The sequence below is a fragment of the Rousettus aegyptiacus genome, unplaced genomic scaffold, assembly GCF_014176215.1.
Source record: "Rousettus aegyptiacus isolate mRouAeg1 unplaced genomic scaffold, mRouAeg1.p scaffold_m13_p_8, whole genome shotgun sequence".
Classification (NCBI taxonomy): Eukaryota; Metazoa; Chordata; class Mammalia; order Chiroptera; family Pteropodidae; genus Rousettus; species Rousettus aegyptiacus.
In genome coordinates, this window is record NW_023416311.1 from 75,233,197 (window position 1) to 75,257,383 (window position 24,187).

The 24,187-nt window shown below is 31.8% G+C and overlaps 1 protein-coding gene across 9 annotated transcripts in view; it reads left to right on the forward strand.

The window, feature by feature from the left end:
- ADAMTS6 (ADAM metallopeptidase with thrombospondin type 1 motif 6) overlaps positions 1 to 24,187 on the forward strand; it is a 241,289-nt gene that overhangs the window by 129,157 nt on the left and 87,945 nt on the right. For all 9 annotated transcript variants that reach the window (XR_004952441.1, XM_036225498.1, XM_036225492.1 and 6 more), the window contains 2 exons: positions 5,823 to 5,964; positions 20,326 to 20,433. Coding sequence is in view for 8 of the 9 variants with exons in the window: in XM_036225498.1 (XP_036081391.1) it covers positions 5,823 to 5,964; positions 20,326 to 20,433 (250 nt within the window). In the remaining variant the exon portion in view is untranslated. The remainder of the gene's footprint in view (positions 1 to 5,822; positions 5,965 to 20,325; positions 20,434 to 24,187) is intronic.

Below are 24,187 nucleotides of genomic sequence, written 5' to 3' on the forward strand. Positions count from 1 at the left end.
ATTGCTTTAGCAGCTATGTGTGATATTTTCTAAAATCTAGTGATATTTTGATCAGAGATTGAGGTTACATTTATGTTTTATAGTTGGCTCAAAAAGACATAACATTTTATTTCAGTTTCTCCTCTCAAGAAAAATCTTGAAAGATGGATTGTTTAGGAACTGCAGCCCAGCCAACAAAATGCATACCTTTCTCTGCTAGTGACTGTATAGGCCTAAGATGATGGTGGATTTTAACAATGAGTTTTCTATGATTTATAGAGATTCACTATTCACTATGTTCAACTGAAAACAGTTCCACGGCCTTAAATGCCAATAGAGTAAAAAGTCTCTCATGTCGTTCTGAGACACTACGTGCTACTGATCAATCAGGAGATGGTGTTTACCAACTCCCAATATTTTTTTTCAGATTTCTTAAACTCGGTGATTCAATAAGTGGTTCATGAATCGCCCAGAAGCTGTCCTGATTAAAAAATAAAGAACCCATTTCCGTTAAAATGGACGTGTTATGCCAGCTTCTGATGTTTTCATCGACGGCTTTGCAGGTAGTGTCCTTCCTATCTGCCTGCGGGACTTATTTATTTATTTACTTATTTACTCAGAAAATAGAGAAAGATGAACCTGGTATTTACAGCTCGCTGTCACTGATGACAATGGGCTAATTTACCGGGCAGTGGAAGGCAGCAAGAAGTCATTTAGGCCAGTTTTTTGTTTTTGTTTTTGTTTTTGTTTCGTTTTTTCAATTTATTTTCCACCACTTAGTGATAGTACAGAATAATTTCATATAATTTTCAAAATTCTGGGCCTTGGTGAATCAACTCTTGCTCAATTCAAATTGAAGTCTGTTAAATTGCTTGAACAATCAAAGATCCACAGCAAAATTTTCTGCAGTTCTAAATTAAATAGAAACTAGCCATTTTCACAGAAAAGATGGAAGCTGTAAGAAAGAAAGGCAACATTTTGGTTGAAGGTGAACTGAGAAGAAAGATGAGTCTAGAGCTACAGGGGAAGTGATATAAATAAACAAGATGACCAACATTGCTCACATTTCCTCCATAGAAATTACCTTGAAGGTCAAAGTCAATAATTTATTAGCTGGAAAACAGTTTTATTGGTGGAACCTCATTTTTTATGTGAAACCAGTGGAACAGCTTTGAAAAACAGGTTTCTCCTCCTTCCATTTATCTAACACATTTTGAGTAATTCACTCAAACTCGTAAATATTTTGGATAAGTCGTAATTGCATATGGAGAAAAAGAGCATAACTGAGTAAACCATTATTAGTGCAGTGTTTGTATAGTGGAAGCCTCAAGTTCAGTAATGTTCAAACACCCTAGTCATACAGAGGGCAAGAAAGAAAGGTCTGACTTAAAGTAAGTCGTTTTAGGAAGAAATGTAGTCTTATGAAGACTGATAGAGCAGTTTATGAGAACGTGGCAGGTAAGAGACTTGATTTGAGGTAGATGATACCAACCTGACTTATCTTCGCTTAATTTAGGCATATCAGCACAATTTTGTGGGAAAAAATAGGAAATGGCATTAAATGTTAACTTTTTGTTGTCGTTAAGAGACTTAAGGTATGTACAGGGTTATATAGAAAGATTATTTTTTAATTGACCCACTGTGTTATAGACTGAAGGTCTATACTTTATAGTATAATTGTTTAAGTGGAAAATAAATCTAAACTTACAATTAGGAGTATGTCCTCATGTGTTCTAGAAACAAAGCCAGGAGTGCATATTTTACATAGGGATCTGTAAATTTCAGTTGAAGACTTAACTCTGCCTCATGTTCTTATTTTCAAGGCTAACTTTTGAGCTATGTAAATAAGACTTCTCTAAATTAGAAATAGGATACATAAAATATAACTACTATAATGCTACAATGATTTCTAGAAATGTAAATATACTTTGATATACTAAGAATTTTGTAATCAAGGAAAAAAATATGTTCTCAAACTTACACACTTTTTTTTTTGCCTTATCTTAGAAGCATAAAGAAAAGTAGAGTCTATGAATTCAATAATTATCTATATGACTGTAGGTTTTTAACTAGGATTGGGCTTTCATTTGTGAAAGATATACTATTAGGGAACTAGTTCTGCTTTTTATGTATACAGTTTTGCTCTGGACAAGCATACCTATGCTTAACAATAGTAAGCTGTGTTAGTATCTTATAGATGGAAACTACCAACAGTGTCCTTCATTTTATTTATGAAGGGGGTTTATGTCCTCTGAGTAGAAAAAGTCTCATATGATGCTAAGGCACAAACCAACTATGTTTAAAGTGGTTTTTGATGAGAAAATTCAATAAGATTTATACATAATATCATTACAATTATTATGTTATAATAGTGACATAAATAGCATTAGGCTCAACATTATAAGAATTGGATGGTTATATCAATTAGCTAGAAACCTAGATTAAATAAAAATTATTTAGATTCCTTTTTGTTAAAGAGATACAATTATGAAATATAATAAAATAACTCATATCTAATATTTTTTAAAAGGGGAAACATTTGTACCAGGAGACCTATACAGAAATGTTCATATCAGTATAATTTTTTAATTTTCTGAAATTAAAAATATTTTAATGTTCATTCGATACTTGTGGCATAGTCTTAAATGGAATATGAAAGAACAATATAAATGAACAAGCTATAGTTATACACATCAACATGAATTCATAATACTGAATAAAAGAATTAAGTCACAAAAGAAAATCTATGACTTTTTATATAGAGTCTAAAAACATACAGATGAATACTTGGGAGGTAAAACTACTAACAAAAGCAAGAAAATTCTTACTTAAAAATCAGAATATTAGTTACTTCCTCATGTGTGTGGGGGGACATGAGGATGTGATTGGGGTAGAGCACTTGGGAATTTTCTAAGAAACATAAATAAAGAAAAGCACTTCTAGGGTTAAATATACATCTCTCAGATCCATGTCCTCTACTTTCTAGACCTATGTCTGTGATATCCTATGGTGGTAATTGATGACTCAGAAACATGGAAATATCCAGAATAATTATTTTCTAAGAGTTAATAATTTATAATCATGCGCCATTACTTGAAATTAGAAGGAAAGTGGCAGGCAAATTTTAGTAATATGCAAAAATTATTTTGTTGCTTACCCACAGCTAAGAATTAAAATATGAAAACTATCCCACCTCCCAAATACTTTAAAAGGGTTTTATTGTACAATATATACCAGATATGGTTAATGGGGGGAAATATATAGTACATTCTCTATGCAAAATGTAGACACAAGTTAAGTCAACCTTACCCCACACTTGCTTTCCTGGAACCATTAATAGTAGGTAACACACTTGACTTGGTAATTTGTACAAATAGTGCCAAATCCATTTCAAAAGGCCCTTGTTGATGCCATGTCCCTAAATATAGTGTTCATTTTTTTAAAGAGCTATATGATTGTTTGCTTACATTTTATTTCATATGGTGTTTTATTCTTCTGTAAAAATATACTGGAAAATGAGAACAAGACTTGTGTAGACATTTAATTAGACTATATTAATAGAAAGCAATAGGTATTTTCAAAGAACTGAAACAAAAATCTACTTTGAGATAAACTTATCAGAACACTTTGGTCACAGGTGACTACAACGTGTGGCATTTTTTGTTGTCTGGAGACTCTTGCAATGCTTATCTGATTTAGTATTCTTAAAGAACATGAACTGTGATTAGAAGACCAGTAATACCTGGGAACAAGAACTTTAAAGAAGTAATTATTCTTGGTTCTTCCTGGATTAAGTCAATTTTCAGTTTACTATCAAAAAAGAATTTTTTCCTCAACGTGTCTATTCTGAAACTTTTGGGATTGATGTAATTCTCTACATTTTTAGGTTAATTTTCTGTATTCTTAAAAGTAATTATAATAATTTTTGATTGATTATGAGCAATGCCACTTAGATGGATATATCTTAAACTTTATTATGTTATCAGCAAATATTTTTGCCTTAGGATCCTGTAGTTAAGTACTTAATTTTTTCTGATTGATTTATACTAGTATTTAACTTAATATTTTATTTTTATTATGTAAAAATAATAAAAACTTCTCTCATCAAGATGTATAATTGTGTTGTAGATAGAAATGAAACATATTTTAGAAAAAAAAATAAAGAATTAGATTACTAATTCATTCATCTCGCAAATATTACATATCATCAAAATGGTCCATCTTCTTTCATTATACTTTCCACATGGACCATTAACCTTAATATAAAATTTTGAGTTTACTAGTAGAATTACATTTGCTTAACATTTGCATACTCATATAGATTAAAGATATTTTACATTATAAAATAGAAAGAACTTGCTATTTAAAAAATTCTTTAAGGAATAATTTTTCATACTGAGGTGCATGTCAATTTCTAAAAGTATGATAAACAGGAAATAAAATGTTCTGTCGTGAAAACTGAGTAGCTGGGTGCAAAAAAAGTTTCAATCAGTTAGATACCTTGACGGTAATGGTGAATAATAAATTCCATCTATATTAGTACCACATTTAATGTTCTATCTAAACATTTTTTATTGATTAAAAATTAATCAAGAGGTGCATAAATGGGAGGAAAAATGTGTAAAGAAGACAATATTCTGTCCATTTGATCTTTTAGTCTACCACCTTAGAAATAATTTGTTTCAATTTTTAAAAGGTATTAATTTGCTGCTGTGCAAATATACTTTTTTATATAGGAAATTAACTTTTATGTTTTAAGAATATGGTAAAATTTTAAGTAAATATGAAACATTATTATGCATTCTTTCTTACATATATCTATTAATGAAAATTTGTACTGTCCTAAATAATAGTTGAGGAACTTCTACTTGTGAAATTATTTTCCTTTGGCAAAGTAGATGGAAAAGATTTGGAAAAAAAACACAAGTGCTGGCACAATTGACAGGAATGTTGGAAAAAATTTTTAAATGTTGGCATAAGAATTCTTTAAAAATTCTAACTTACTCACATGTGAAATGAAAGTAAAAAAGCATCTGTCCTATTTTATGCACACTGACTCAATAAAAATGAACAATTATATTTAGCAAAGTATAAAGAAAGCTCTTTAAACTAAGGTATTCTGTCTGGTTTTTGGCGATCTTTATGTTATTTGTTCCACTGAATTAAAATATTATGTTTGAGTGCAAGCACACTTTGAAAAGTAGAAACTATATAGAGAGGAAAACATTCCCTTTCCTAACTCTGATGACCCTAGATGAAATATGAAATTTTTGAGAGACTAAACACTTCTAATATACTTGAGAGGAGAACTTTGGATCTTGGCCTCATCTGTCACTCGGCCCATTTATTATTGAAATATTTCAAGAACCTTTGGACATGTCTTACCACAGCATCTATTGTTCTGCCCAAGGTAGAATTATATAGATTAGGTCTTTAAGGATTACGACCACAATTTTTTTTTTCATTTTCCACATTTTATGTTTTTAATTCTACTACCAGATGTGGTTATATTTTTACTGAAAACAAACAAGAAACTTAGAGCAATATGAAATTGTTTTGATTCCTTCAGAAATTAGTTTAAATCAGTGTTTGAAGGCCAACATGACATTTTCACATTGTTGTCTGAGATGCTTTTATTATGTCTTGGTGCTGGAAAAGAAAACTATTGGAGCTCTTATTCAGGTTTCAGTAAAGCTATTTTACTTTGCCATGTGATTATTTCTTGGTAGAATGTATTGTTTTTCATGCATCAAGTTATTAAAGAGCTCAACACATGGTTTTATAATTGTGATAGAAATAGTCCACAGTGTACCTAATTTCCTTTGATCCTTTATGTTGAATAGTTCGGGCCGTGGTACTTGCCTGGATAATGAGCCTCCCAAGCGTGAATTTCTTTACCCAGCTGTGGCCCCAGGGCAGGTGTATGACGCTGATGAGCAATGTCGTTACCAGTATGGAGCAACATCCCGCCAGTGTAAATATGGGGTAAGAAGTCTCAGTCCTTATGTTTAGTCATTTATAAGTTCTCTTTCATGACACAAATGTTAGGATGAAATTTTGATGAATCTAGTTTACCTTTGGTAATGTCATTAATGTAAATATGGCCTTTGACACTGCTCTCTTCCTGATATTGTTTGTTTAATATGTTTCTAAATGTTTGAGCATACAAAATTAAACAATTTCCAAATATCTCGTGAGGGATGCTGGTAGAATTTTAATAATTTCTGAAGTATTTTTTCTTTAAGTCCTGAGTTTATGATACCAACTTTAGTTTATCTTATAAAAAGTTATGGTTTTGAAACCTCTCCCTTCAACTTCGCCTTTTTGGTACTCTAATAATTTGGTTAAGAGCATTTTTATATTGGCTAGGAGCCTTTACTTTAATTTATACTTACTGGTGCTGAGTCATTTCAAGTTGCTTCAGTCCACTGCCCACATTCTAACACAACAACTCAGTGGTGACAAGATGACGTTAACCCAAAAAGAGAAAGAGGAAAAATTACTGTGGAAAAAAAATAGGTCATAATTTACTCTTTATGTCTGCCTAAAGAAGTCTCAGTGTCTATCTCAGAAAATGTATAAAAAGTTCTTCTTAAGTTGCATAGAGAAAGATTTCAGTGTCTAGGATAGGGACATGTTTATAGTAGACACCCAATAAGCATGTTGATAGAAAGGATATGATTTTTGAATAAGTTGTCAAGAAATTTCCAGGGCGAAAAATAGGTTTAAAGACTTGGTTCCTATTTTCACTCTAATAGTGTTTAAAGTCCCTTTTAAAACAACAATAAAAACAATTAGGTGTTAACAACAATAAAAAAATTAAGTTTTAAGGTAGTTAAGATGAAACAATATATGCATTGTACTGCACCAGTTATTCCTCATGGGTACAAAACAAATGAAAGTGATTTTTTAAAATCTCCCTTGGGTGAGAAGTCTGTTATTATTCGGCTTCGGTAGCACATTTTGTACACTAGATTTAAAGATTGTGCGCAACTATCTGAATATCTAGAGTCATGATTAAAACTGGCTTTTCACGTCTCTTGGTAAAGAGTCTTTTTTTCTTCTCATTTCTGTATGGTTTTAGCTTTTTTCACCCCTTTTTTCCCTCAGAAAAAGTCAGCCAAACTTTAATTTGAGTCGTTGTATATACTTGTAGTTTAGTAGGTTGAAATTCATGATAAAATATTACAGGTTTTCTGTTAGATTATTCTTATCTACTGTCTCTCATTTCTTAGTTAGCAAGTGAAATAATTAATATAGTTTTTCTATTAGAAAATGGGTTTTAGCTCCACTTATGTTTTTCCATATTAGATGATTATATTAGCAATTTTATAGGATCTATGGGTTTACTTTTCTTTCTTCAATAAATTAACAGAAATTTTTGACCTGATTATCCTCTCTGTATGTGTATGTCTCATTTATTTCAGACTAGCTGATTTGAAGTGAGATAAATAATGATTTAAAAATTATATATTTTTAGTTTATGTTCCTTATATTTAGCTTTTAGATTCTACTTTTTTACGTGTTATATTTATAAAAACGTTTGTAATCGATATAAAATAAAATTGGAAAATGGGAAAGACATTAATGAAATTTCATGTATTTTATTATGAATCTTTACATTTTGATTTACAGCAAAATGATTTCCTTACATTCATGTACTATGTGAAAATGCTTATGCTACTTTTTCATAAAGTGCTGTATGTTACTAACAAAGTTTCTTGAGTCACAGCAGATTATTATCCTCCCTCCTCTTAAGCTTGTGCCTGAAAAAACGGGTTTACACAATTGATAGCACTCAAACGTATACTATGTTTTATCTGGTGAATCCCTAAGGTTTTAAACAATTTTAAATTCTACTTTAGAAAACAGTAGTGGCTTTGAAAGTGAGAGTCTAGTCAGGTAAACAAGTCATGCTTGGGACGGTAGCCGAAAAGAAAACACACCAGCCTTGATTTAGATAGCTACCTGAATGTAACATCCTGAGATGAACACTAAAAAGGCTTTGAAGAGCACTCCAGCCTTGTAGTGTGAGGATATTTCTGGTGTTGAAGCAAAATGAAGTAATCCCTCTTTCAACGAGCAGGTCTCTAATGATGGCAGGGAAGATTTTAAACAACTGCAAAATGACCTGTAACTTTGGTCATCAGGTAGTCGTTGCTGAGGGTACCAGTGATTACATCTGTGGGTATGAAAAATCTTGCCTGAATTTTTTGTGAGTAGGTTCATTAATATGTGTGTTAGTTATATTTGGGAATTTACATCAAAACTTTCTATTTTTGTTTTACTCTGGGACAACATTTCCACCATTATTTCTGTATATCATCCATTTAGGTCTTTCAGGTATTCCCTAATCCCGTTAGAAGTATGAGGAGATTGTAATGGCTATAAATGCAAAGAACAAAACAGTACAGCACAATATACAAAGTAATATAGTTGTATAATGTAATAATTTATAAGTGATAGGAAGTTTTTTTTAAAAAATATATATATTTACATTGTCTTTTTTTCTGAGATAGTCCAGACTACTTGGGTTAAATTTGTAAAATTGTAATTATAATGTTCTATAGATGGGGAAACTAAAAATATAGAATGTGATTTATCTACCCCAAGGTAAAAAATGAAAATAAAAATAGGTGTAAATCTGTCCTTTCTGCTTTCTATTAGGTATAGTAAATATGCTAATAAAACAAAGATAGCAGATACATTTTATTTCAGGAGACACTTTTTATCAAGTGATATCTGTTTCTAAATATTTTCTCAAAACTCTCCATTTTTCCCAAGTCTTTTTTGTGAGAGAGTTGATCAGAAGAGCTTCCATAAACTTATTTTCAGGATTATAAATTCCCAGGTGTTTGTAACCTTGAGTCTTGGATTTGAATTTTATTTTCTGTCACCGTATACGAAAAATTAGGATCTCTTCTGGACAATACACAAGTACAGACAAGCAGCATGCAAAGCCAGATCCCTACTAGTTCATCTAAAAATAATCTGTTAGTAGTTTTCTATGGGGGCATTTAAAGCATCTTTGATGAAAATGCATTGCAAATAAAACAGTATCAGTTTAGTCCAAAAAATGCTTCTTTGCCTTGTAGAGGCAAATTCCTTCCTATAAATCTCTATAGAACCTATTGTCTCAGGCTTTTCCCAATTTCTGTTAGTCTCTTCTCTTAGTAGAAAAGAATTATTAAAACTAGATTAACAAAAATAGTTCACAACAACAATAATAAGTTTAAATATAGGAAGGAAGTCACTAATGAGCCTATATATTGTAAGACTGTGGGTGATCTTTTGACTACTTTCCAAAAAGCGCAGATTAATTCAGGTCTGAATGTCAGACATAACTCTGTATTTTTTTATTCCGTCACTTTAAGTTATATCCCACATGTTGTTTTCAAATATATTTAATGGTTTAGTATAGGTTAACAATATCCAGTATATAATTTACTGGTAACTATCAAGAGATGATTTCTCCAATGGCATTTTTTAACAGAAATATATATAAAAAAAAAATCCTAAAATTCATATGGAGCCACAAAGGACCCCATGTAGCCAACGCAATTTTTGAACAGAGTGCCAAGAATATACAATGGGGGAAAAGATAATCTCTTCAATAAATGGTGCACAAGGGCTCTCTTGGGGAAGTGGGGAAAACTGGACAGACACATGCAGAAGAATGAAACTGGACCCTTATCTTATGCCATGTAAAATGAACTCAAAAGAGATCGAAAACTTCTATAACCCCAAAGTATAACACTCATAGGAAAAAAAAAAAAAAAAAACAGGAAAAGAATTGACATTGGTCTTGGCAATGACTTCTTAAATATGACGCCAAACATAGACAACAAACATAAATAAAAATAGACAGATAGGACTACATTGAACTAAAAAGCTTCTTCACAGCCAAGGAAACTTTGTTAATAAAATGAAAAGGCAATTTATGGAATTAGAGAAAATATTTGCAAACCGTATATCCGCTAAAGGGTTGATGCCCAAAATATATAAGGAACTCCTACTACAATCCAATAATGAAAAAAACCCAAATAACCCAATTAAAAAAATGAGCAAAGGAACTGAGTAGACATTTCTCAAAAGAGGACATACAAATGGCCAACAGGTATATGAAAAGGTACTCAACATCACTAATAATCAGGAAAATACAAATCAAAACCACAATGAGATATCACCTCATACCTGTTAGGATGGTTATTACCAAAAAGAGAAGAAAGAGGTTACAAATGCTGGCAAGGATGTGGAGGAAAGAGGTCACTATGAAAAGCAGTATGGAATTGCCTCGGAAATTAAAAACAGAACTGCAGTATGATCCAGCAATCCTACTTCCAGGAGTACATCCAAAAGAATTGAAATCGGGACCTCTAAGAGACATATGTGTACTCTCATGTGCACTGTAACCTTGCCACAGTAGCTGAGACATGGCAGCAACCTAAATGTCTTTTGACAGATGGAGGGATAAAGAATGTGGTTTATACATGTGATGGAGTATCATTCAGCCTTAAAAAAAAAAAAAAAAGAAGGAAAAGAAGGAAATCTGCCATTTGTGACAACATAGATGAATCTGAAGGATATTATGCTGAGTGAAATAATGCAGACACGAAAGGACAAATACTACATGATACCGTTTATATAAGGAATTTGAAATAGTTAAACTCATAAAAGGAGAAAGGAGAACAGTGGTTGCCAGGAGCTGAAGAGAGGGGAGTTGGGGAGTAGGTATTAGTCAAAAGGTACAAAGTCTACTTAAGCAAGATAAATAAGTACTAGAGATCTACTGTATAGCAGAGTCCCCATAGTAAATAATCCTGTATTTATGCTGAGCATTCATATTATACACATAAAAAAAATACACATAAATAAAGAGGACAGGAGGAAACTTTTGGAAGTGATAGATGTTTATGGCCTAGTTTGTGATGACGGTTTCATGAGTGTATACTTATCTCCAGACTTACCAAGTCCTATACATTAAATATGTACAGCTTTTTGTATGTCAACCATACCTCAATGAAGTAGTTTAAAAAACAGAGAGAGAGATGATTGCTAATCCACAAGTAGATTTAATACCCAGGACAAAACCAGAGACATTTTATTGACATCATAGCTGTGTTTGTTTAATTTATGGGAAATTATTACTATCTATGAAGTTTGTTGCTGTTCACAAAGACTCAGAAGTTAGCATGTAAATGCATAATAGTGTGTTGTGTATTTGCTTACTTTAATGTAGAACTGAACAGTGTTTTATTAATGGGCCAAGTAGTCTGAAACATGAGTGGGAATACATGATCTAATACATGGTTTCACAATGGAACAAAATATTGTTTGACAGGATATTTTAAGTAGAAAGTGTGCTTACCGTTAGTTATTCCCTATGACCTCAAATTGACCATCAGTAGATTTTAGTCAAACAATTTTTCCAGGGAAGAGCAGCCAAGATGTTGTTGTAAACTTCAGATAGCAAAAGGGTGTGACAAGCATGCAAAGTGCTTTTTATTTACCTGGCACATGGCAGACATCCAATCAATGTTTCCCTTTCCTCTGCGAATATCTGTCATCCATGATATCATTTCTGTAGAGCTGATAATGCTGGTAGTGCTTTAGTAAAATCTGAGCCATCTGTACTCTGGGGAGCATGTTAACATATTTCAAGGGTCATATTTTAACTCATTCTTATCTTTCAATTTTGACTTAAATGCAATTTCTCTTTATACAGGCTTTTTTTTTTTTTTTTTTTTTTTGACCAACTTATATACAAAGGTTTCTCCCAGTTACTCTGTTTCACATCATGGTTTTTATTTCCTTCATAGAACTTATTACAATCCATAATCATCTTGCTTATTTGATTACTTGTTAATTATTTAAAAGTGATCTTCTAGGTAAGGCCTTTCCTAACAACCTTGCCTAAAATCGTGTGCACACATGCACACATACACAAATGCACTCACTTCCCGTCATTTTTCTTTGCTTCATTTCTCTCCTTAACATTTCTTACTTTCTAATATATATATGTTTATTACCTACTTTTCCCACTAGAATTAATTTTCCTTTTAGGGAAAGAGATTTTGCCTGTTTCATTCACTGCCCTATTCCTAACATTGAACAGTGCTTGTCTCATGGTGGGTGCTCAATAAATACTTGTTGAATGAATCAACTGATAATTATAATGAGAATGTAAGTGTCATGAGAGCAGGAATTCCACTTGCCTTTTTCATGGCTATTTAATATAGTGAGTAGCACAATGCCTGCCTCATAATAGGAGCTCAGAAAATATTGAGTAAATGAGTGAGAAGAATTATCTGATGAAGAGATAGTGGGGAGAAAATCTTTGCGAAGACCCTGAGCCTATGTATTTGAAGAGCTGAGAGAATGCCAGTGTGGCTGAAGCTCTCAAAGCAAGCACCGTATAAATGAGACAGGGAAACAGAAGAAGCTAAATCTGATGGCACCTTATGGGCCATGTTAAGAATTTTAGGTTTTTATCTTAAGAGTGATAGGAAACTATTGAAATGCTTATAATGAATGAGACTGAGAGCTTTTTGAAGTGCCGAAGAGCACAGAATTTCCAAAACATTATGTCACAGGAAACAAATATAATTCTGTAATTTAGGAGAACCATGTCAGAAAATTGAATGCTTTTGTAACGTAATTCATGTCCTCCTCCCTCCCCTTTTTCCTTCCCCTCCAAATACACCCTACACAAGAGATTGCAGAATCCCCGTGTAATGTGGTAGAAACAGGACATGTAAGAAGATAATATAACTTTGAAAACTTTAAGACTTCTCATTAATGTTGAATCTTTTCAGGGAAAATGTATTTGTGGCAAAGGCTTTATTTTACTTTAAGATTATCAAACTTTTTAATGTTTTCCCTTCATACCTTAATTAAGTAACTAATGACAGAATAATTTATAAATGGTTAGTATACATGTTTGTTCCACACTTTAGGTGATGAGAGATTTTTAAGATCTAATATTAAAAATGAAATGTCAAAGGGAATATGTATATATAATTAGATTTATTAATTTATAGTAAGAAATATAACCTCAAGTTTATATTTAGTCAACTCAACTAAAATCTGAACTTTTTATTACCTACAGAAATCTACCCAATAGGCCAATTTATTATCAAAAGATTATTTGGAAAGCATAGTATTAAAATAAGAGACAGCATAATTATTTTTATTAGCATGTTAATTAATAACTATAATAAGAATGCCATCAAGCTATATCTGTCTTCCGTGTAGCTCTTCGCAGTCAGAGTAACCTGCTAGAGATAAGATAGTTGAGTTTTCTAGTTAGGGTATTTTCCCCCTGGAGAGTACTTTGTAAAAAGACAGACATATTTTGTCTCTCAGGCTCTGGTTTTTAATGTTTTCATGCTTACTCCCCTTTGTTTATTATTGTGTCACTGCCAATTAGCTGACTCAAGTCATTATTGCTTTCTCATTGAGAACCATTCCAGTAGAAAGACTCGATTAGTCTTTTTCAGGGTATTATTGGCTACTTACCCAATTTTCTTTTTAAGAGATGCAGATAACTCGAGAGAGGATAATAGTGAAATACTTAGAAGTACATATAAGGGAAGTTTAAAGAAATTGAGTTGGAGTAGCCTGTAAAATAGAAAGTTAAATGTTGGCCTCAAAACCATCTTCAGGCTTTAGGACATTTGTTATAGTTTGATTGCTGGTAACAAATTGTTCTCCTTCCCTACTAAAAGCATAAAAAAATACAGTGGCCTTAATTTTTACAGCTGGAAGGTTGTAGATTAGGTAGTAGGAAGAATTTTAAACTATTAAACATTGGAATTTTACACTGAGGGAGACTGCAGAATCACTTTGCTTGAAGTTTTTAAAGCAGTGTAAATATTCTACAGTGTGGTCTGATATGGGCTTAGGGAATAAAAGGCTTAGAATTATTTTAGCACCTCAATATTGTTTTGGAGTCCAAATATGTGTATTTATCAAACATATACTTGACAAGAAGTTGATCTGATTTTTATTTTTCCTTAAATTTCAAGACAAAATTATAGGTTCATATTCACTTGTATCCTTAAAGATCAGTAGTTTTTATTCTGGATTTGCTTCTTAGAAGTTTTTTGTTTATTTGTTTGTTTGTTTAAGCCACTTGATCATTTTTTAGCCCGTTCAAAATGATCATGATTTAATCTCAATTTCTATATTAACTTTGTATTTATATATAACAAAAACATATGTATATACATATTATTTTCTTCTTTGCCTTTTTAGGATCTCTTGCACTTAAATTACTCACATAACAAAATTAACCTATTTAAAGCTGAAATAAGGGTACATTATTCTCTTTCTTCAGATGGCTACTAAACACCTGGAGCCAGGCCACGGGGTCACCATATGTTGGTTTTCAGTTTTCCTTTATGTGATACAATGATAAGTAACCTTTCTAATCACTGATGCTCCTTCTTGACCTCTTCAAGGCTCTGCTCTCCCCCTTGGACGTCAGGATCCTTTATTGCAAACAGCTGTTGAGAGATGTTACTGATAGGGTAATGAGGACAAAGAGAACGTTTCATATCCAGAGCCAAAGACCCAAGATGGCATAGGGTTTAGGGTTTCCCAAGGACAGAAACTTTTATGATCTTTACTGTCGTTAAAAATAAAAAATAAAAACCTTCTAGCAATAAAGATATTTTCTCTTCATATGACATTTTACTTCCTTAATGATACAATAATTATAATATGGTACTGGACTTTTATGATATCCCTTTGCCCTTATATAAACTGCTAATTTAAAAATTTCCAGGTAAATCAAAGAGCTTTTCTTTCTATTTTTTAGTATCACTTAATACCTATAGTTAAACTTGAAGTGAATGGAAACATTAAAAATTATTATTTCAGTTTCTTCTATTATTTTGAAAGGATCATTCACTGTAAAACAATCAATTATTGTATTCTGATCAAAGGAGCCCTACTTCACTTCTTTACAGTTATTTTCTAAATATTAGGCAAATTATTTTATTTTAGATAATTACTTTAAACTTTACTCTAATGTATTTTTATTATAATTTATATTTGCTAATATTTGTATTGTTCTTAATGCTTAAAAACAGTGTGATTTATCTGAAAAATCAAATAAAGTAGAAGTCTGGAAGTTGATATTAAAATTTTAAATAAATAGGAGTATTTCAAACGTCTTTTCTCTTGGAAGACCATGGAATACTTTGAGAAGTATGTTAACAGTATCTTTTAAAAATCCAAATACAAGTAGTGATGTTACATTTAGAAGTTCCAATTATAATATTAAATAATAATAATATTAATAATGTATTCATTGATGCCTAAGTCATATACTAAGCGAATGTTATGAGTCAGTACATAATAGTATTATAACATAGAGATAACTTACTTTAAAATACCGGTAAAGGGGAGGAGAAGGGTATTATGAACATTTAGTGAGTGTTTATTTTTAATATTAGAATACAGGTAAACTCTTACTAATCATCCTTAATTGGCCATTGACTTCATTCAATTCTGATACATCTAAGAGACGTAAGAAGGTAGCCTAGTTGTTTGGAGATTCCTTGGGCATTGATACGAGACAGAGCTAACTCAAATCTAGTTTTAGTAAAGAGTGAAGCGAATTTTTAAATCTTTCTGAATCCAAAGTTTCTCATACTAAGAAGATTTTTGTAATGATTAAATGAGGTAGAAATACGAATATGTCTACAACAGTACTTGACAATATCCTCTGAAAAAATGTTAGCTCCTTTCTTTTTTTTTTTTCCTACCTACAACATCACTGCTAAGAGGTCATGACATGTATGCTAGAGTTTTTCCAGTGATGGGAGATTCAGTTTTATTTAATCACTGTTCAGCTCTTCTTGAAGATATTTTTTATACCTTGAAATGAAATCTATCCCCTCCTAGTTTTTTTTTTTACCTTCTTTTTTCCATTTCTATTGAGAAATAATAGACATACATCACTGCATAAGTTTAAGGTATACAGTGTGATGGTTTGATTTACATATACTCTGAAATAATTACCACAATAGGTTTAGTTCATACCCATAATCTCATATAAATACAATAAAAAGAAAGGAAAAAAATTTCTCCCTGTGATGGGAATTCTTAGGATGTATCCTCTGGTTGAACTGAGTTCAAATTGTTATGCATATTTTGTCTCAAAATCTTTATATAATTGACTTTTAAAGTCTAGCAAAAGAGTTTTGGTTTCAAAAATGTAAACAGTAAACACAATCACTCCTTCAGGTATAAAAACAGAAAATACTAGATAAATAAAACTTATAAAGCAAATATCATTTATTTAGCTATAGCATGTATTTCTTTGATGAGAAGAGGCATAAGTAAAATCAACAGACTATGGAATGATGCCAGTATAATGCATAAGTCTTGTTTATTTATACATGATTATTTCCTTGTGCATTAATGATGCGAAACTATCAGACAAGTTTTTTCACAAAGAGAAAATCTGTAACATGTTAGAAAGACTCTTCGAAACAATCAAAAGTTCTATAGAAGCTTCGTTCTTTATTGGAATAGTGAATAGCTTACTGGCTTCATTTCCAAAACACTAAGTTATCTATTGAAGTTATGAGGGCAGATGAAACATCTGTGGAGGTACATTCCTTTGTGTTATTTCTTAAGCTCATCAATAAAGAAGCTACACCCTGAATCTAATTTTTTCAATTTTTATAAAAATGTTTTTTGTTAGTGGCAGATACCCTCAAACACCGACATCTCTAAGAAGGAAGCGTCACAAGCCACAGGGTTAAAGCTACCAAGCATCAATGGATTGGGATGAGGAGACAAAAATGGCGGCAGAGATTTAACTGCGCACACATTTAATTAGTGCCGTTGATGTTTTGCTTGTTTTCTGACGACAAAGTTACATAGGTTTTAAGTGGTCTGCTCCACCTCTTTTTTTCCCCATTAAACTTGTTTTCTCATAAGTGATTTTTCAGAATATGAGGCTTTTCACAAAAGACATTTATCACCTTTTAGCAGAAAGCTTGTATATATCTGAACCAAAAAAAGGAGGTAGCTATGTGCCAGAAATGAAGAGTTTTAGTTCAAGTGGTAAATTGGTAAGCTGATGTTGCCCATGTTGGGATAAGAGACATTGCCTTGGACTTGAGCTAAGAAACTGGAACTGAGACCCTTTTGTAAAGTCAGAACTTTAGAAGGATCATCTCTACTGCAAAGAAAGAAATAAAAAGAAATGGCAAGTAAGCTTGTCTACTCTTTGCTCTGGACAGGGAAAAATAGCTCCTGTGTGAAATTGAAGCCATTAGCTTGTGCTTCACGTAAGAACGGAGTAAGACTTTATACAGTCTACAGCATGAAATCAGCATGAAAACTGATCCAGTGAAACTTTGGAGGTATGATAGAAACAAATGCATGAACGTACACATCTACAATTCGGGGCACAGATTGCTCAAAATAAAAACAAAATGTTCATTGAAATAAGCTTGAAAACAAAAGAACAGACAGCATGAGGAAATGATCCGCCATGAACTTAGCAAGCAGAAAGATTAACACCCCATGAGAAAAAGATATGGAAAATATGAAAAGAGGCTAAGAATAAGAAGGTCCAATATAAGTCGAATAGGTGTTCCAGAAGAAAGAATGAGGAAGAGGTATATTAAAAGAAATAATGACCGATAATTTTTAAGAATCAAAAATATGAATTCTCAAAGCATGAATCTCAAGTAGATAAATAAAAAGAACACCTAGATATATAGTGGTGAAACTGCAGTTAAGAAAGACAAAGTTAACTCTTAAAAGCAACTGGAAAGACTTTATCACAAAGAAACAGCAATTAGACAGATGGAAGAATTTATCAGCCCCCATAAAGTTTCCAGATGACAATAAACTTAACACCTTCAAATGCCAAGGTAAGATTAAATATCAACCTGGAATATTATAAACTAAAATATCATTTTTAAAATCAAGGCAAAATAAATATATTTTCAGACTACTAAGAACAAGAGTTCCTTTGCTAGATTAATTACGAAAGGATGTATATCAAGAAGAAATTGAATTTAGAGGATAGTGGCAGGATACAAGAAACAGTTGTTTATTGAAAGCATTGGTCAACATATAGAATAAGCTAAATATACATTGATGATCAAGTTTTGGGCAACGAATGGGTCACAAACTTTTATGCTTTTGTAGACAAGTAAAATTCCTCCCCCAAAATTAGCAGTTCAACACAGGATGTCAACTTTTAATTTTGCCAAGTAAAAACATTTTGTAAGGACTGCCATAAGCAAACACACCCAGCCCCAAAGAATCTTTCAGTCTGTTGTAATGCCTAAAAAGTAAAAATAACACTTCATAAATAAGAGCAGTCATTTAAAATAAAGCATTTAGTTTCACGAAAAACCTAACCACACTGACATCATTCTTTTAATTTTGTCACAGAATATTTAAAACTTTTATCATAGAGCAGTACCAATCCATGGCATTTGGGCAACATGTCTGATTATACCCTAACGCCTCCCTGACTGCCATAAATTCTAAGTGATGGTGTTATTTTTTTCATAACGCTAACATAATGCCTGATGAACTTAGGTGCTCAACAAATATTCTTGAATGGATGGAAAATAATACTATTTTATTTTACTAGACAATATTTTAAGACTCTAGCTGTTAGTCCTACTGCTTTTTAAATGTTAAACTAAAAGAATATATTTAGAAACATGTACTAATAAACCATCTCCTATAGAAAAGAAAGAATTAAATAGTATAAATAACCTTCTTTTAGAGTAGAAAGAGAAGTTTTGAAAGAAAATAGACTTTATAATAAATTGGATTATAAGAACAGGAAAATTTTATCTTTATTATGATTGATGGTACATGTTTTTCTTTTCTAATGTTTAACTCTCTTCTAGCTCAATGGTTCTCCAAATGGTATTTAAAGTAGATAATTTTCCAAAAGTATTTTAAAAATCTAATAGAAATCACTTGTCTCATTCTCTGCCTGGTGGAATAAGGAGAGCATCATGAAGAAGGGCCCAGAGTGATCTCTTCAATTTACTGTTCTCTGTGGGGCATTTCTATTGTGGGAATGTTTGACTTAATTCAGTATGTTACTGCTTTATTTCTGAATTCTGTTAATGTCACATAAGTTCTTTTTAAAAAATTTTTAATTGAGATATATGTGACATGTAATACTATATTAGTTTCAAGTGGACAACATAAATGATTCACTATTTGCCTATAATGTGAAATGATCACCACAGTAAGTATAATTAACAGTCATCACCAGACATGGTTACAAAATTTTTTTTCTTGTGATATGTGAGATAAGTTCTAATAATTATGTTTGAGAGTTTAAAGAGCAGTTGGGAATAATAGCAATATAATTGAATGTTGTATTTAAATTTACCTTTGCATTCCAGATTAATATATGTTTATTGCAAACATGTTTTTACTGAGTGGTTCTAATTTAAATTAAAAACTTGTACTGTCAGTAACGATGCTAATTGGTGACCATATATAAAGAGACACTGAAAATTTTGAGTATTTCTTCAAAATAAGCTTTCTGGGGACTGTTATTTAAAACACCTTGCTCAGAGATATGCTGGACAGCTTGTTTTAAAATCTGATAGTATGTATATCAAAATGAGATATTTTATATTGCCAATCTTAGAATAAGTGTTGTAATTCTCCCATGCTGAAATAGGATAATGAGAAATCATAATAAATAAGACAACTCCAGACAACATCTGAAATATGTCATTGGTGAAAATTGTACATAAATAGCAGCCTTTGTTTAAAACTAAGTTTCTTTTTCATGAAGATGGGTTGCATTGATGAACTGCAACTAATATTGCTAGATTATTCTTTAGACATCTCTGATTTTAGAAATTACTCCTTGCCCATTCCTATGGTCTCTTTTTTTTTTTCTAATTAAAATGGCCTTAATTTAAATATTGCAGTAGATCTAGGCAGTCATCTACCAGGCAACACTAGAGTAACTGGTGTGTACTATTACATGTTCTTGAGAATAATACATAGCAGTTTCCTTTCTATGTATTCATTCTTTTTCCCTAGGCTTCTCTATTAATAAAATTTCTGCAAATTATTTTAAAACATCGTAATATTAAAAACTAAGATATATTTTAGTAAATAAGAATTATAAAGACAAATGTTTAAATGATTCTGCAAAATGGGTAAGCTCCCTTCCATAAGAACCTCTTCCAAAATCCACATCTTTGATGCTTCAATACCAGCAAGAAACAAATAATGCTGAGTGACTGTGGGTGTATGTTATGGAAGAGTGGATATGATTTTAGTCTTTACTTCTGATCAACTTGCTTTTGCCTTCTTTCCTAGGAAGTGTGTAGAGAGCTCTGGTGTCTCAGCAAAAGCAACCGCTGTGTCACCAACAGTATTCCTGCAGCTGAAGGAACACTCTGTCAAACTGGGAATATTGAGAAGGGGGTAAGCTCAAACGATTTATTAGCTATTTGACAATTTTCTGATGTTGATATTCAACTAGGAGATCATGCATACTAATTAAAATGTACTTGAGAAAATACTAAATTCCTAGTTTAATAAGTTATTATTATATCTGCAAATATACCTTGTTTAGGAAATTACAGTGAGAATTTTCTGGGTCAGTTTTACCTTCCTGTACATATAGGTGTGAGTTATAGTTGTAACAGAAAATTCTAACAATAACCTTACATAATATAGTCTGCTTAGTTATCTATTTGTTTGTTTGTTTTTCTGATAAATAATTTCCAGGAAAATTATGTGATCTCAAATTCTTTTATAACTATAGTCTAACTATAGTCACTTTTAAGTTGTAGTATGAAAGAAAGGACTAATATTGGAAGAATAATTTAGCAATTTATTGAGCATAGAAAATGGTGCTAAATAATTTAGTTTTATCAGTCTAGTTTTCAAAAATATTATTATTACAAATTTTTGAATCAAACAGGAACCATTTATGCTATTTTTGAAGTTCTTTAGGAATTGCAATATATGTAAATTCTAGAATTTATTGCTATGGACTGAATTTATAATAGTAACTGCTACTGTCATCTGTTCTCAGTTCTGACTGCTTCCATGTTAGCTGGGCTAGTTTCAACAAAGATTACACTGAATTTCAACTTGCAATCTGATGTTTAAATAAAAAGAATGAAAGCTTTTGGGCAGCTGTCACAGTTTATTAATCCTTGCTGACGGCTTCATTCAAGACCCATGACCTAGTGCCCATGTTGATGGCTTTTCCATGCTGAGTTTGGAAATGTTGGTAAATTATGCTAAATGTATGAATTGATAGGGTCATTTTTAAAGGATTAACAGTCTTTTTTTGAGGCTAAATAAGTAGCCAATAAAAATACAGAGACCTTCGCATACTACCAAAAATTCCTTCTTTTTTTTTTTCACAGAAGTAATAGAAAATATTAGGAACCACATTCTTGAAACAACAGCCTAGGTTTATTTTGGAACCAACAATTCTTGTCAACGATAAGTTGCAATTTAAATCAATCTGTACTTAGAAGAAATGTACAACTGTAAGGAGGAAAAGTCACAATGAGAATATGTTTCTTTATTTGCCCTTGGTTGGTCATTATTCTTGTGATCTAGTCCATGGGCAGCAATTTCTATTTGCTTAGAATTATACTATGAATAGGCCCAATGGCTCTTTTTATTTTACTTTATTTTTTAACTTAAAGCATTTTTTTTACTTTTAAACACCTCAGAGCCCTCTTAAAATATTCTATAATTTATATAATCAACCCAAATAAGTAAATCATAAGTAGTGGCTATCTGAGAACACATAGTTCAACCCTACCAATCATTTATATAGTAAACACATATTTAATGTCATTTGTGCTTAATTACAGGACCCTCAAATATCATATCTTCCAGCTATATACATATATGTGATATAGATGACATATTTCTGTAAAATTACAGACAATTTTGAGGGAAGGTACTCTCAATAATAATAAAGTTAACAGTATTGAGTTTAAATCTAGATAAACAAATAGAAAGGAAATAAAATTCTTCTAAGCATGTATAAGTGTAGACAAGAGAAAGTGAACAAAATGAGTGAAAATATATTTGATTTCTGAATAATTGCATTTTTAATTTAGGTTAATAGTTGTCAACTTTTTAATCCCTAACCTCTTTCTTCAAATTACATCTATATAATTATAATACATACATTTTTAAAAAAATAAAATAGAAATTCTCTAAAAGAACCCATTGTCTGCCTCCTTATACTGTCTTTAGACCCTTGTCAGCTTCTGACATACCTCAATAGAGCATCTTTGACTCAGCAAAAAATGGTGTAAGAACCTTGTAAGTGTAGCAAAGCTTGTGTACCAAGAAGTCTCTCATATTCACATTAGAGTTTACTTTCATAAAGTCAACATGTTGGATTTTACCATGTAAAATTAACCTACAAAAATCTTAGCCATTGTTCCAGAAATATGAAAGGGTAATAGATAGCTTTAGGAATGGCACTTAGAAGTTTTAAAATGAATGAAAGAAAAAGAGGGAGGAAGGAAGGAAGGAAGGAAGGAAGGAAGGAAGGAAGGAAGGAAGGAAGGAAGGAAGGAAGAAAGGAAGGAAGGAAGGACAGACACAAGTAAGCAAACACATGGACACCTAGAAAGAAAAAGAATAGCATGCTAGGAGAAGACTCTCAACATATTCTTTTTAAACTTGAATTTATGAAGAGACTGTCAAAGAACTAGATCAACTTATATTTTTAAGGAGAAAACAGTACAAAGAACTAGACATGTGAGCTGAACAATTCTTAATTTATTTTTAATTTATTTGTTACTAGCTGTATTTGTCGTATTATTTTTGAATTTTTGTTATTATTGATTTCAGTTATTTTTTTTCTTAAAAGAGAAGTGTGTTTACTGCTGCCAAATGTAGATTTTCCTTCTAAGGCTGTATCTATCTGGAAATTCAGCCAGAGCTCAGAATGTTGACTCAAATCAAAACAGCCATGCAAAGAACTAGTTACAAAATTAAAGTAGAATTTTCACTTTGTCAGGTCAACCTTGTGTGGCCAGTCTTTATTCTTGCTATCTAAAAACAGTTGACAATACCAATAACAATTATGATGGTAATGAATATTTTAAAAGTACTTACACCATGCCAGGCACATATTTGTTCTATTTAATATTGACAGAAATTCTATGAGGTGGGTACTGTTTTAACTCCATTTTACAGATGAGGAAAGTTAAGACTTGGAAGTCTAAGGTTACACAGTAGCTTAATAGCAGACCTGAGATTCCAATCCAGGCCTTTCCAATTCCAAAGTTGAAAACTTTGCCTCCCTATCCTGCCTCTGATTTTACTTTATCTTTAGATGGGAAATTTTGCAGAGAAAAAAACAATATTTTACTGTCACAGGAATAAAGTGAGTCAGTGAGCTTGAGATTAGTGGTGACAATATATTTTACCCTTTAATACTAAGTGAATTTTTTTACCTATCTAGCTGTAACTGTTTTTATCTCAGGAATCACAGTAAAAAGTCACTGTGGGCAGAGCATTAAGCTAAGAATATATGATTTGTGTTCTAATTAGCAAAATAATGAATTTCCGCTTTAAAATCAGAGATAATCTATTTCTACATATTTCATAGAGACATATTTCATAGAGGATGGAATGAGATAATATCTCCATGAGCTTTTTATGGGCTTCCTCTGAAGAAAGATGCTAGTATATATTACCAGAGTATTATTATTACTTTGGATTATTATTTGCCAACCTTAGATGGTGGTGGTCAGAAAACTCTTTGTTGGACTGTCTTAACTGGCAGTAACAATTATCAGAGAGTATAAGCATGAGTTTGTGGGTCTCAGAAACATGAATGGAATCTGCACGACTTCTGATCCTAACTCTAAATTTCGAGACTACTCTCATCAGAAGAAACAAGAAAGAACCTCTGTTCTGTATAGCCAGTAGGATGAAACCAAAAGCAGCCCATAGATTTTTGAATAAGTCTTATTTGTAAATGGTCAGGGAAGAAGTATTGCTCAAGTGATAGCATAGGCATATCCAGAGGACTAGATCCACAATGATCTCGTCAAACTCTGGCTGCAAAAGATGTGGGATCCCTGCCCAAGGGCGCAGTTCCACAAATGTTCCATGTAAGTATGGGAACTGTTCCATGCACATTTAGCAGATGGAGTAAGAAATATGGCCAAAAAATTAAAAACTG